At 41.2% G+C, this 13,138-nt stretch overlaps 1 protein-coding gene across 4 annotated transcripts in view; it reads left to right on the top strand.

The window, feature by feature from the left end:
- Positions 1-13,138, top strand: part of DGKD (diacylglycerol kinase delta) — a gene marked incomplete at its 5' end in the record, with an annotated part of 63,553 nt that overhangs the window by 31,175 nt on the left and 19,240 nt on the right. For all 4 annotated transcript variants that reach the window (XM_084291935.1, XM_084291936.1, XM_084291938.1 and 1 more), the window contains 12 exons: positions 2,035-2,139; positions 2,990-3,122; positions 3,893-3,999; positions 4,559-4,684; positions 5,750-5,852; positions 6,352-6,514; positions 8,597-8,705; positions 9,473-9,612; positions 10,318-10,402; positions 10,980-11,074; positions 11,171-11,270; positions 11,423-11,696. In XM_084291935.1, coding sequence (XP_084148061.1) covers positions 2,035-2,139; positions 2,990-3,122; positions 3,893-3,999; positions 4,559-4,684; positions 5,750-5,852; positions 6,352-6,514; positions 8,597-8,705; positions 9,473-9,612; positions 10,318-10,402; positions 10,980-11,074; positions 11,171-11,270; positions 11,423-11,696 — 1,540 coding nt within the window. The remainder of the gene's footprint in view (positions 1-2,034; positions 2,140-2,989; positions 3,123-3,892; positions 4,000-4,558; positions 4,685-5,749; positions 5,853-6,351; positions 6,515-8,596; positions 8,706-9,472; positions 9,613-10,317; positions 10,403-10,979; positions 11,075-11,170; positions 11,271-11,422; positions 11,697-13,138) is intronic.

The following is a 13,138-nucleotide window of genomic DNA, read 5'->3' as shown; positions in this document are numbered from 1 at the left end:
TGGTGGAGCAGGCTGTCCCCCTGCAGCCCATGGGGCCCACATGGAGCAGATCTCCACGCTGCAGCCTGTGGAGGAGCCCCCAGTGGAGCAGGCCTCTGGTCAGAGCTGCAGCCCGTGGAGAGGAGCCCACGCAGGAGCAGGGGGTCTGGGGGGAGCTGTTGCCTGCCCGTGGGGGACCCGTGCTGGAGCAGTTTGCTCCTGAGGGATGGACCCCGTGGGACAGAGCCGTGTGGGAGCAGGTCTTCAAGAGCTGCTGCCTGTGGACAGCCCCTACAGAATTGGTTTGGTATGGGTGGCATCTTGTGGGAGGGACCCCACATAGAGCAAGGGAAGAGAGTGACCAAGAAGGGAGAGGTGGAGATGAAGCATCAGGGACTGACCACAGGCTCCGTTCCCTGTTCCCCTGTGCTGTTCAGGGAAGGACATGGAAGAGGGTGGTGGTGGTGGGGAATGTGTTTTGAGTTTGCTTCTGGTTTCTCACTGTTCTAGCCTGCCTAGTGATAGGCAATAAATGATATTAATCTCTCCACATTGCATCTGGTTTGCCGATGATGGTAACTGTTGAGCAACTTCCTTGTCCTTTTCTCAACTCTTGTTTCTGTTATATGTTCTCTACCTCTTCCTCTGGAGAAGGGGAATGAGAGAGCAGTTGTGGTGGAGTTTAGCTGTCCATTGTTGTGAAACCACCGCATCGACACAAAGGAGATCCTTTTTTTTGTTAATGATGCTCAACCTTAATGCGGATTTTCTTAAATCCAGGTCTTGCAAACACTTCAATATTGTTCTTATTTAAAAAGTCAGTTGGATGGAAATTGGACAGACTTGTACACAAAGAAACAGTGTTAGTATAGTGTGGAGAAGAAACACTTCTGTCTTTGGAAGAATAAACGTTGATTTATTGTCAAGTTGGGACCCCAGCTGAATGGATAGCCCTGTGGATAGCAGGCGTGGTCCCCTGACCACGTTAGGACCTTTTATTTCTCTCTACTGCCGCCATCTGACAAACCAAGAGAGCATTGGTGGGAGGCTACACACAGGCTTGTCTGCCTTCCTGGGCAGAATGGAGCTTTGGCACCACATATGTCTTCTACTTGTTTGTTAAACACTGAACTGTTTGTTTAACGTGGGGCAAACAGCACATCAGAGTTAGCCCAGAGTAGAAGCAGACTGAAAACAGTGTTTATAGGAGGCAAATTCACCACAACCCCAAGCTGCTGGTGGAACTTGGGTTGGATATCTTTTCTGTCCCAAATGCTTGTCAGAAGACAAGAGGATTAAAAGTACTGTCATTTCTCTTTTAGATTGTTTATTTTGCTTCATTTCTCCCCTCTTCTCTCTTCACTTGTCATCAATCTAAACTATTTTTTGGTATGGTGTTACAGAGCATTAGAGTTTGTGAGCTCTGCAATCACACTGTAGCTGGGTATGGTATAGCATACTTAAGAAACCACAGAACCACAGGGGATGTAGGTCAGTTTTTAAGGAAAACAGCCCTTATGGGTCATTCTTTTGGTATGTCAGTCACTGATCTGATGAAATTTATGTTAATTTGTCTACTAGTTTTAGGATTTTTCCCTCTTGAATACTTAGTATTGTGCTTTCAGTCTAATTTAACAAATATGTTATTTAATTTATTAATTGATAGAAACTGGTACATTAAGCTGTTATTTTTGCAAATTTAATGCCAATTTAGAAAGTCATTAAGTGCGTAAAAAAGTATGCAAGGTCTGCACATGTGATGTATTAACTTTTACTGTCCAGTGCCTGATTTGCGTTGTGCTTACTGGAATATGAGACATATCTTTATTCAGTTCTATATGAAGAATGAGAGTTAATATTTCTGTGGTTCTGTAAGTTTATCAAAAGAATTAATGTAAATTTTGGCAGAAGGGAAACATAGTTCAAAGGTGTAAATGACTTCTGTTGTGAATCTCATTGGTTCTGAAAATAGCTTCAATACTAGCAATAATGTGTTCTCTCACTGTCTTTCACTGACGTGCTCAGAATACACATTAATTTTATCTCTCCCTTCAGATTATCACTCCATGTCGGAAGCTCATCCTTTGTGCTGATAACAGAAAAGAGATGGAAGATTGGATTGCAGCACTGAAGACTGTACAGAACCGTGAACATTTTGAGGTAATAGGAAAATGTGTTCCTTTATACTCTGTGCATCCTCTCCTAAAAACCAGCTTGTTTTGAGATTGAGTCAGCCTTCAGTGAAATTAACAGAAGTCATTTTTATTGACTGTAGTGGGTATAGCATTAGGCCTTCTGTAAAAAGTATCCCAGATACACAGAAATGATTCTCCAAAGAGTGTACTTTATATACTCACTTAGTAACTTTGAGAGCACTTCTTTTTTGAGAGTGTAGATAGATTATGAAACACAGTTCTCCTTCCATTGTCTTTTCACTCTTCTGTTATCCTCCCTGTCCTGTGTTGCACCTTGTCTGCTTGCTATTCTGCCTGTTTCAGTGCATATCTTTGCTTTCTGGGACTGTACGTAGACCAGAACTGCCAGCAAAAGAAACTGTCCTGAGTTCTTCTCACTCTGATGCTTGTCTTTCTGTTCCCTCCATTATGCTAGCAAAATCATTCCTCTGCTATGCAATGAACTGGATTGAGGAACTGATCCTGCTGAAATCTTAATACAAAAAAAAAAAAAATGGAGAAGGGAAGGATTGACTTCAGCAGATAAATTCTCCAGCTCATTTTCCTATGCACAATTGTAGTGAGACAAGCATGGGAGATAGCACAGGAGCAGGAATTAAGGTCTTGCTTCTTCTTCAAGCAGAAGCATGAGCTCTTCTGGCTTAAAGAGCTTCTTGACCTACAGGTGCTGTGTGTAAACTGCATGTGGCCAACTCTTCCCTAGTAAAGTGTTCTGCTTCTGCCTTTTCTGACTGCTCTGCACAAGTCTTTGTTCTAAGGAAAAGCTGTCTTGTGTCTCTGCTTCAGATTTTGTTGTAATGCATCTATTTTATTAGTCTACCCAGTACAGCATGGACCATTTCTCAGGGATGCATAACTGGTACGCCTGCTCACATGCTCGGCCAACATACTGCAATGTGTGTCGGGAGGCATTATCTGGAGTCACGTCACATGGGCTCTCATGTGAAGGTAAGAGTGCTTCTTTGTCTCCTGTTTTGGGAGTGTCATCTTTATGGCTCCATGCCACATTCTAGAGATCTTTTAAGAGGAATATTGTTAACAGTCTGTTTTCCATACAAGACAGAATCAGATTCTTGGTATTCTGTAAAAAAAAAATAAAATAAAATATATAATAATAATAATAATAGAAATGATAAAATTTTCATGCTGATTTTAGTATTAGACTTGACAGAAGTATAGCTTTTTTTTTCATTACCCAAATACTGACATCCCTTATTAAAATGATGCTTCTGAAATTAACAGGTACGTAATTCTGAGGTATGAGATTAAATATTCATGAGAATTCTCCTGTTCATAAGAATAGTCATAAGAAAGTCCTTTCTAAGTGTTTAAATGCCAGGAGGTTATTTTTTTTAGCTTTAGCATAGCAGATGTGCATGCCTGTGGACAGCTCATACTTGTAGCATGAATGAGGTTACACCCACACTGTGTAAAAGGATGATGGAGTGTATGACTATGTAAATCACGTCAAGTTTAACAAGGTGATAACGAAGTTTTGTACAAGGAACTAGTAAAAGTGATGAGGCAAGAATTAATAGCTAGCTCATCCTACTCATTATGCTTACAGTTGATAGTTTTGGCAGTACTAACAAGGGTAGTGTGTGCCTATGCTTTCTTATGGAGTCAAATATGGTCACTTGGGAAAGATTTCACACAGACTGCCACATTACGTGTTCTGAAGCTGGATTAATATGTTCTTTTCTTTTCTTCCTCTCTAGTGTGCAAGTTTAAAGCCCACAAGCGGTGTGCTGTGCGGGCAACCAATAATTGCAAGTGGACAACTCTGGCCTCTATCGGGAAGGATATCATTGAAGATGAAGATGGGGTAGGCATTAGTCACAGTTCCTTTAGCCGTAATCTTGATGTTGAAGCACTGGCATGTGCTCTGTGCAGCTTTCTGCACAGTAAAAGTAGTAATTGTGCCTTTATGTGTTAGTGATATGGGAAAGGTCTCTACTGTCAGAGCATAAAATTCTGCGTGAAGAGTCTGACCAGGGTACCAAGGACTCCTTAATAGCAAGAGAAAACTGCTGCAGACCAGGGGGAGTTGCGGTTAGATAGTTGGAGGCATAGGGAATCTGGTCTGATTTTTGGCAAAGGAAAGATAAATGATAAATATCTTAGCATATGGGATGTCTGATGCAAGTTTTTGTTTCCTCAGTAGCCTGGGGTATATCACCTGGTCTCTTTGTGTTTGAGCATGTTGTGAACTGCCAAAAAAGATTGTTAGGTGTTTTCTAGAAATTACCTTTGCTGTCCTCAAAGAGTGCATGTAAAGACTTTTCAGTTGGATATATGTGAAAGCCACAGTGTATCCTGTTACCTTAAATTGCATGATAGAAAGTCCATATTCGTTCACTCCTCTCCCTCTGTCCCATTTGCAGATCTCGATGCCACATCAGTGGTTGGAAGGAAACCTGCCAGTGAGTGCCAAATGCACTGTGTGTGATAAAACCTGTGGCAGCGTTCTGCGTTTGCAAGACTGGCGCTGCCTTTGGTGCAAAGCCATGGTGAGTTGAATAAATGTCACCATTCCAGTAAAAGGGTAGTCTCTGATCAGCTCTATGATGTGTTCTTTTAGTGACTTTTACTTAAAATGAAATCTCCACCAGTTCTGTCGGTGTTTGCCATGAAGAACCTGATTGTTCAATCTGTAGGTGATAAACAGCCTGCAAGAGAAAGAAGTTTAACTTGTGCTGAAAAGCATCACCGTGATGCATAAAAGACAGACATGAAATAAGTTCCTGGCTTCACTGCAAGCTCAGTTTCTTTTGATAGTGTGCTTTCATAGAAGAATCCAATTATTCTAGATATGAATCAATGCCTCAGGCATGGGAGGTATTTGATTTTAAGGGGCTGTTTTTTGGCAATTCTGCAAGTTGAAAAGAGAGGAGGAAAAAAGATGGTAAAGAATACTAAGTTATTTTAATAATAGCAATTCCTTTCCCATTATAATAGGTTTCTCTTACATAAACACCGTAGTTAGGTCTTTCTATGCTTCCAGTTGTCTATAACATTAATAATGGAAGTATCACAAAATTTATAATGAGTTGGGACGGGTGCTCAGACCCCAAGCAAACCCTCTGTCTTGCAGTCTTCATGTACTAGAAACGACTGAAGTGCCTAACTCTACTTCATATTTACTTTTTTGGTTAGCTTTTCTCATCCCTTCTTCTCTTTCTTCTTGTGTCCCTTATGTGCTCCTCCTTCGTTTTTTTGAATTCTCAGCTTCTTTTTTTGCTGCTTTTCAAGAAGCTAAGGCTTTCCTTGATCTCAGCTGAGGCTAGAATTTTGAAAGCAGAGGACTGGATGGCTTTTAAAAACATAATTTATTTTCTGGTTCTCTCAGCACTCAAAACACAGCACATGCTAATGGAAAGAGGGGAGGAGAATTGGTAGAAAACAGATTAGATCATGCTTTAACATGACCTCATTAATGACATTTCCTTGGGTTCTTCCCCTCTTCCTGTCTTCCTATCTGTTACAACCTCTTGTAGGGTGGCTCTATGAGTTATACCACAGTGCCCAAAAAGCGTGCAAATGATTTATTTATTTATTTATTTTGGTATTTTCAGGTACACACAGCGTGTAAAGAGTTGTTGCCAAACAAGTGCCCTCTTGGGCTGTGCAAAGTATCTGTCATTCCTCCTACTGCTCTTAACAGCATCGATTCAGATGGTAAGTATCACTAGTAAGTAGTGCCTTCTTTCTCTTCCTCTCAGTCATGCTCCTTCCTGATAACACTATTAATCCCAGGCTCTGTCAATGATGATTCTGCTTTTGGTGTTGCTGATATTCCAGACTAGAAGATCTTGCTGAAGTATGGTGCTGAGCTGTTTGCTTTGCTTATTACCCTGTAACATCAGTATTTGCTGAGTTGCAGCTGTTAAAATTTATTGAGAACGACTATGTTGCAGAAGCAGTTTGGGAAGGTTGGGGAAGCTGAAAATTTTGACATACTGCTAGGAGATAAGTGTGACATTTGGCAGCATGAGGTATGGTTCATGCTGGATTCAGGGCTGAGTGCATTTGGCATGTAACCAGTGAGTGCCATAAGCACAAAGAAAGTATTAGCTTCTTCATTGCTGTGTTAAGGTATGGGGTGTTTTGTGTTTTTTTTTCCTCACCCCATCTCTCAGCTTTTCCTCCCTCCCTGCTACCTCTTTCCTCAACATAGGTTTCTGGAAAGCTACTTGCCCACCTTCTTGCACAAGTCCTTTGTTGGTCTTTGTCAACTCAAAAAGCGGAGACAACCAGGGAGTAAAATTTCTACGAAGATTCAAACAGCTACTGAATCCAGCCCAGGTCTTTGACCTCATGAATGGAGGACCTCACCTTGGGTAAGCAACTGTTCTATAGAGGCATGTTTTCCTTGTAAATACCAGAAAAGCACAAAGGATTTATTTGATTATAAGGTCATCCTCAGATGTAACAAGGAGCCTATTTCTCTGAGAAGACTGGGCATATGCAAAGTTTGGAGGGGTTTTCCCCTCCCTGTGTTTGGTATTATTGATTAGTTAAAACAAAACATGTTATTGAAAAAGGTTATTATATCCATTCATCAGTAACAGCAGAACAGCTTGAGGGATTTTGGGGAAATTCCAGAAACACTCCCCTGGAAGAAGACCAAGCATGGAAATTTTGAATCCAGAAGTAAACTGACAACAGACTTGTAACAGGCATCCTAATATACTGTTAACGAGTGTTAACTTGAGTTAAATCGAGTGAACAATCGGGTATCACAGATAGCAAATGAATATTGTCAAAATGAGATTTATTCAGAAGGAACTTAACCTGGTAAGTTTGTGAAACATCCATTCCTTAAAGATTTTATGGTGATGTTGGAAAAACATCTCTTATGAATGCTTTCACTAAAGTTGTTTATGCCCTGGGATCTAGGTGACATTTCAGGCTTGTTTACCAGATTTCACTAGAAAATCTATTGATTAAGGAAAAAAAAAAGAGAGAGCAAGCAACCTGTGGAATAAATTCCTTTACTGTTTCTGCAACTCTGTTTAAAACAAATAAACAACAAGAAAGGTCCCCAGTTTGCTTCTTCTAAACATTTCTGTTGCAACAAATTTGAGTGACTTTCTCAGGAATTAGTACTTATAAATAAGAGCCAACACAAGATGAACCTCTATCATATTTTGATATGATTGACTCAGAGTCTATTACTGCAACCTACAGGTGCAGGGTGCTAAATGTGGGGAGTGGGTGAGTGACCACTAGGATCTGCTGGGAACTATAGCTGGAACCGTAAAAAGCTGTTTGTTGCCACAGTGCATTGCAAAAGACTGGCCTTTAAAACTGTAGCATGCTGTCCAGGGGATGTGCTTGGCTGATAAATAATTTACAGAAAACTTTTAAAATTAAATATTTTCCTTCTTCCTCACCCCAGTTGGACTGATTTTAGAGAAGTATTTTGCCTTTAAGCAGGAGTGAAGAGAAGGAATCAATTACTTTCTCAGGCTGTCATGCACACTAATCAAAGAGCTGCTCTTTTCTCTTTTAAAAAGCAAGTGATAGTACAGGGTAAAGAGCACTTCTTAATAATTTATTCTAAACTTGTGCCAGTCAAACAGTACCATAAGATGTTGTCATATCTGATAGCTGTTTTTCATGTGTCAGTAATGGTTGAAGAAATAAGGATTTTCATGTACTACAGCAAATCCTCTTTAGGTAATAATAAATACATATATTTACTCAACAAATAAATAAAAGCATGCAGTAGTTCTGGAGGATGTTCACTAAGAAACATAGTTTCAAACAGCAAGGAGAGGTTGTTTTTACATTTAATACTCTGGAATGAGTGAATAAGAGAAATTCACACTTGTATTGCTGGAGAGTTGTTTGCCTGCCTACAGGCCAGAGAAGACACCAGAGCAGTGGTTTATGTTGCTTTCCCAGGAGGAGGACTGAAATTTTGAGGCTTTATATCCTCTTACAGTTGTCTGCTTACTGAATGACTGCATAAAGTTCCCACTCTTCAAACCTTGCTTTAATTGGCGTGGCCTTAGTGTGGAGGCAGTGACATCAGAGCACTCCAAATAGCGACAAATAACTAGTGTTAGGCTGAACACAGCAAATCTGCAAAAAGGAATTAATTCAATGGATAATCAGCTATCACATGCTTGTCTCCTCTTCTGTTCAGACAAAAGTGCCTTGCTTTAGAAGGAGAGTGTGTCTGGGATGTGTATCTGTGGTGAATAGCCATTGTAAATTGCTTAGCTGTATTTATAATTCCTTATTTATAACTATTTGAATTCATTTGTAATCTGACAGTGGCCTGTATTCATTACAAAATCAGAGTCTAAGCAAATCCAACATGTTTATAGCCTAGATTGGAATTGTTTATTGTTCCTTTCTGTAACAGCTGATTGCTCTTCTTCTTTGATTTTTTTTCTTTCCTTTCTCTGTAGTTTACGCTTATTCCAGAAATTTGACACTTTCCGGATTCTAGTTTGCGGTGGGGATGGAAGTGTTGGCTGGGTTCTCTCCGAAATTGATAGTCTCAATCTTCACAAGCAGGTACCTGCCCAATGAGCTTGGTTGGATGTAAGAAAGAAGGAAAAACAACAGGGGTTGAAGAGGACTTTCTTTGATCAGATCATACAGATGTAGTTTGCCCCAGGATTGAAACTGCTGAAAGCTTACCACAATAGTGTTCTTGCAATAATTTTCTGCAGGAAGCAGCACTGCTTATCTATTCCTATCTACAGTGTTCCTCTCCAACTCCCTTGTACAAGATCCAGTTTTTAGAGTAGTTGAGTTACTCCTGCTCTGTTGCCACTAGGGACTTAAACTTGGAAATGGCTGCAATTAGAAAACCAGCGTTTCAACAAGGGTAGCAATCCTCATCTATCCCCTGTAATTCTCATGATGTTTCTGTGTCCTTGGATAGCTGGAAACTTCATTGGAATAGACATAACTCGCAGGGTTTAATTTGTTTCCATTTTGTCTTGTAGAGGGCTATGCTAATTTTACAGAAAAGGCAATAGCACCACCTGACGGTTAAATGAGTGTATCTGCAGAATGGAGTATCTTAGCAAGGGTCTCTGGGTGGCAGCTGTAATGCACTCCTCTCTCAAGTAACAACCTAAAAGCAGAGGGAACCTGTCTTTACTTGCGTGCTGTTCTGGCTGTTTTCCCCATCCAGTTGCTTTTCCCCTCTCCCAGGGTCTACCTAGCTCTCAACCACTGCTCTGTGTTAGGAATCACTCATGTTACTTTTGACTGTTAGTGGTTTGCGTTTTCCTATTTGAATATCAATTTTGTTTTCCTTTTCTCTGCTGCAGTGCCAGCTGGGAGTGCTGCCGTTGGGAACAGGGAATGACCTTGCTCGTGTGTTAGGCTGGGGGTCTGCTTGTGATGATGATACCCAGCTCCCCCAGATCCTGGAGAAGCTGGAGAGGGCGAGTACCAAAATGTTGGACAGGTGGGTAATCAACACTGAATTGCATGAAAACATCATTTTGGGAGAGCTTGATTCTGCTCTTCTGTTGAGTTTCTTTATAGTTCCAGTTATGATTTTTTTTCTGATAATCTTCTGTCACCTTTTGTCAAAAAAGATTGTCTTGCTTTCTATGTCACTGCTGCAGAATAGTGATGGGTGAAATTGTCACTCTGTCTGACATCCAGTGTCATCTCTTGTTTTCCAGAGTTCTCAACAATTGAATTTGACAGTCTCACAGTTGTGATGTTTTAAACTATTTTTTCTTGATAAATTTGGAGCAATTTATCTCAAGTTTGGCTAATAAATGAAAGCTGAACGCAGAAACAGAAATCTTTACCCCTAGTATTGATAAAGACTTTACATCTTTTTACATTTGAAAACATCCCTTTACTTTAGATTTGTATTTTGGCATTCTGGCTTGTTGAATCAAATTATGACCATAGGATTTCTGTGAGAGAGGGAAGAAGGATGGAGAATATGCTTACGCTGTAGGATATGTGTTCATAGTGTTATCCCTCCTTCTGCCTCGCTTCAGCCCCTCTGCAGTTTCGGTGCATCCCTATGGCTTCTTTACATCATTCATTCCCCTAACAAAGTGCTTTGTTCTGCTTGAGATTCTGACCTGTTTGGATAAAGGAAGAAATCATCTGCCTTGTAGTGACAGCTATGATGCCTCCTTTTCAACAGGTGGAGCATCATGGTATATGAAACCAAACTCCCACGCCAGGCCTCCACTTCCACGGTCACTGAAGATTTCAGTGAGGATTCTGAGGTACTTTGCAAGATGCAGAGGGGACAGGGAACTGGGAGCAACAGCCTCAGAATGGACGGGAGAGGAGACAGTGGCTGAGTTCAAATGGAGCAGGCCTTAGTTATGACTTGGGGGTAGTAGGAACTACAAAGATCCTGGGCCTTTAAATTAATGAAGTGTTATAGGGAAGGATGGAGGCTGGGATACCAGAGTCAACAGCTGTAATGGGGGATGAGGAGAAGATGCTTTGGAACGGGAAGAGAGAGGAAATGATTGACTTTATTCTGCTGTCATGACAGGATGTTGTTGAAATTGTGGAAAGCTGAATAGCAGTTAAAGGAAATGTAAAAAGCCCAGTGTTTAAATCCACAGTTGATCAGAGACTTGTAAGAACTGCACTGCTGATTTCTAGGTGCAGAATTAGCTTCTTCATCAAATTCTGGCCTTCAGTGGGTAAATGAGCCCTGAGCCACAGAACGTTGCCAGGGCAAAAAGAAGCTATAGAAGGATAGGTACTCTCTGGGGAGCCAGAGACACGCAGCAGTTGTTTTACTGCTGGGAAACAGCACCCCAGTGGCTTGTTTCTGACTGTCACCAGGTGCAGAAGATTCTCTTCTATGAAGACTCTGTGGCTGCTCATTTGTCCAAAATTTTGACTTCTGACCAACATTCAGTGGTCATCTCCTCAGCCAAGTGAGTACTTTAAAAATTGCTCTAAGTGAAAGTTGCACTGTGAAAATCCTGAGATGATCCTTGCATGATTTTGTTTTCCTTTCCTTCTTTGTCTAGGGTACTTTGTGAGACAGTGAAAGATTTTGTGGCTCGAGTAGGGAAGGCCTATGAGAAGGCAACAGAAAGCTCAGAGGAATCAGAGGTCATGGCCAGAAAGGTAAAATTGGAAAAAATGTATAGCTTTCTACTTCTGAAGCGGAAAACTTTGTTTTCAGGGAAATAGGATAATGGCACACCAGCAGGCATTAAAAGCTTGAGCTAGCTAAGTTTACTGTTAGTTCTGGCTAAAACTTCTTCTTTGCCTTGTAGTGCTCTGTCCTAAAGGAAAAGCTGGACTCACTGTTGAAGACGCTGAATGATGAATCTCAAGCATCTTCATCTCTGCCAAATCCTCCTCCCACCATTGCAGAGGAAACCGAAGATGGTGATGGGTCAGGCAGTGCTTGTGATTCTTCTAGTGACCGGTCGGTGGGCTCATCGTGTACTGCACGGCCCCAGATATTTCGCCCCCGGGAGCAGCTCATGTTGAGAGCCAACAGCTTGAAAAAAGCCATTCGTCAGATTATAGAGCATGCAGAAAAAGGTAACGTGTTAGGTGTCCTATTTGTGGCTTATTATGAGCTCTTGAGAAGTATAAATTCCCTGTATTCCAGAGGGGAGTAGGGTTCTTTATTAACAACAGCTTTCCTGAGCTAGAGAAACTGCCCAGTAAGCCTGACTGCCTAGTTCCATCTCTGCCAAGCCCACCTGTATGAAACATTGCTTGGTAGATGAACCTGAAGTTCAAGGCATGTTCCCTCGCGTAGGGCTGGTTTAGGAAGTTACTGCCCTCCCACGCTCTATTCGTTTGAGTTTCCTGTCTGTCTCCACCCATACCGCAATTGTGTCACTGCAACTGTTTGTGTTGCTTTGGTGTAAAACAGATCTGAAAATACTTGGGAAGAAAATATTTTAAGTATTTTAACTTGGATTGTTTCAGCAATCTCTTTGTAGTACAGCCCAGTAAAACAGTGCAGTGGTACAACTGCAAGGGCAATGAACTGTAGCACAGAGGCAAGAGAAAGCAGGAACTTCTTAAATGAGCTTTGTTACTGGGAAAACATTATAATATGAAATTTATATGAAATTCATATTATAATATAAAATACCTTGATGCAAATCAATCCCGTTTCTATGTTAAATACCAGGACAGGTGACCCTCTTCTCCCATCTTGGCCCTCATCTCTCCCCAGCCATTCACCCCTGTAGCTCAAAATTTCATTTCCTTCGAAAGGCGCCAGTGTCACAGGTGTTAGTCATAAACTCAGTGATGATAAACTTAGACCAAAGGAAGTATCTAATAGCTTATTACCAGAGATAAAAGCATTGAAGTTGCATGGGTGATGTCCATCCACACCTAAATGTGCACTATGAAGAACAAGTAAGCAGTAAGTTGTAGATCATTGTAATATCACTTGGATTTCCAGCACGGCAATATTGTATGCAACCTACCCTGAAGGTGAAGTTCTGTGAAGTGACGGAAGTTGAGCAGACAGCCTGCTTCTGGTGAAGTAGAGGTCCTGACTTCATTGCTGCCCCACTTTGCTGCTGCTTATCTTCTGCTGATTTGATGCTTTTTGGAGTTCTTTTGGAGCCCAGCCAGGTTGCTTAGTTCAGCAATAATAGTCTTACTTTTCTGCCAGGCTAGTGGGTTGGATTTCCTTGTGGATAGTTTTGCTGAACTGCAGAGTCAGCACAAAGAAGGGGAAGAGAGCGTGAAAGAAGGGGAGGAGGCTTGTCACCCTTCAGAAGCAGTGAGCTGGTAAATCAGTTGCACTCTGTGAGGGCTTGCTGGGGAGGATTGCTGTTTACATAGAAAGGAAGTTTTGATTTCTTTAGGCAACATGCTAGCATTTAATTCCTGCCAGCTCCTGGGCAAACTCCACTTACTCCAGTTGTTCGACTTATCCAAACTGTTTTTCTTCTTCCGAAGTATGTAATTTGATTATTTTGTTTGTATTGTTTTTCACTAACTACTGTTTTCTT

The sequence above is a fragment of the Netta rufina genome, assembly GCF_964035555.1.
Source record: "Netta rufina genome assembly, chromosome: 9".
Lineage (NCBI taxonomy): Eukaryota > Metazoa > Chordata > Aves > Anseriformes > Anatidae > Netta > Netta rufina.
Note: the sequence above shows the minus strand (reverse complement) of the source record. Positions and strands in the feature narration are given on the sequence as shown.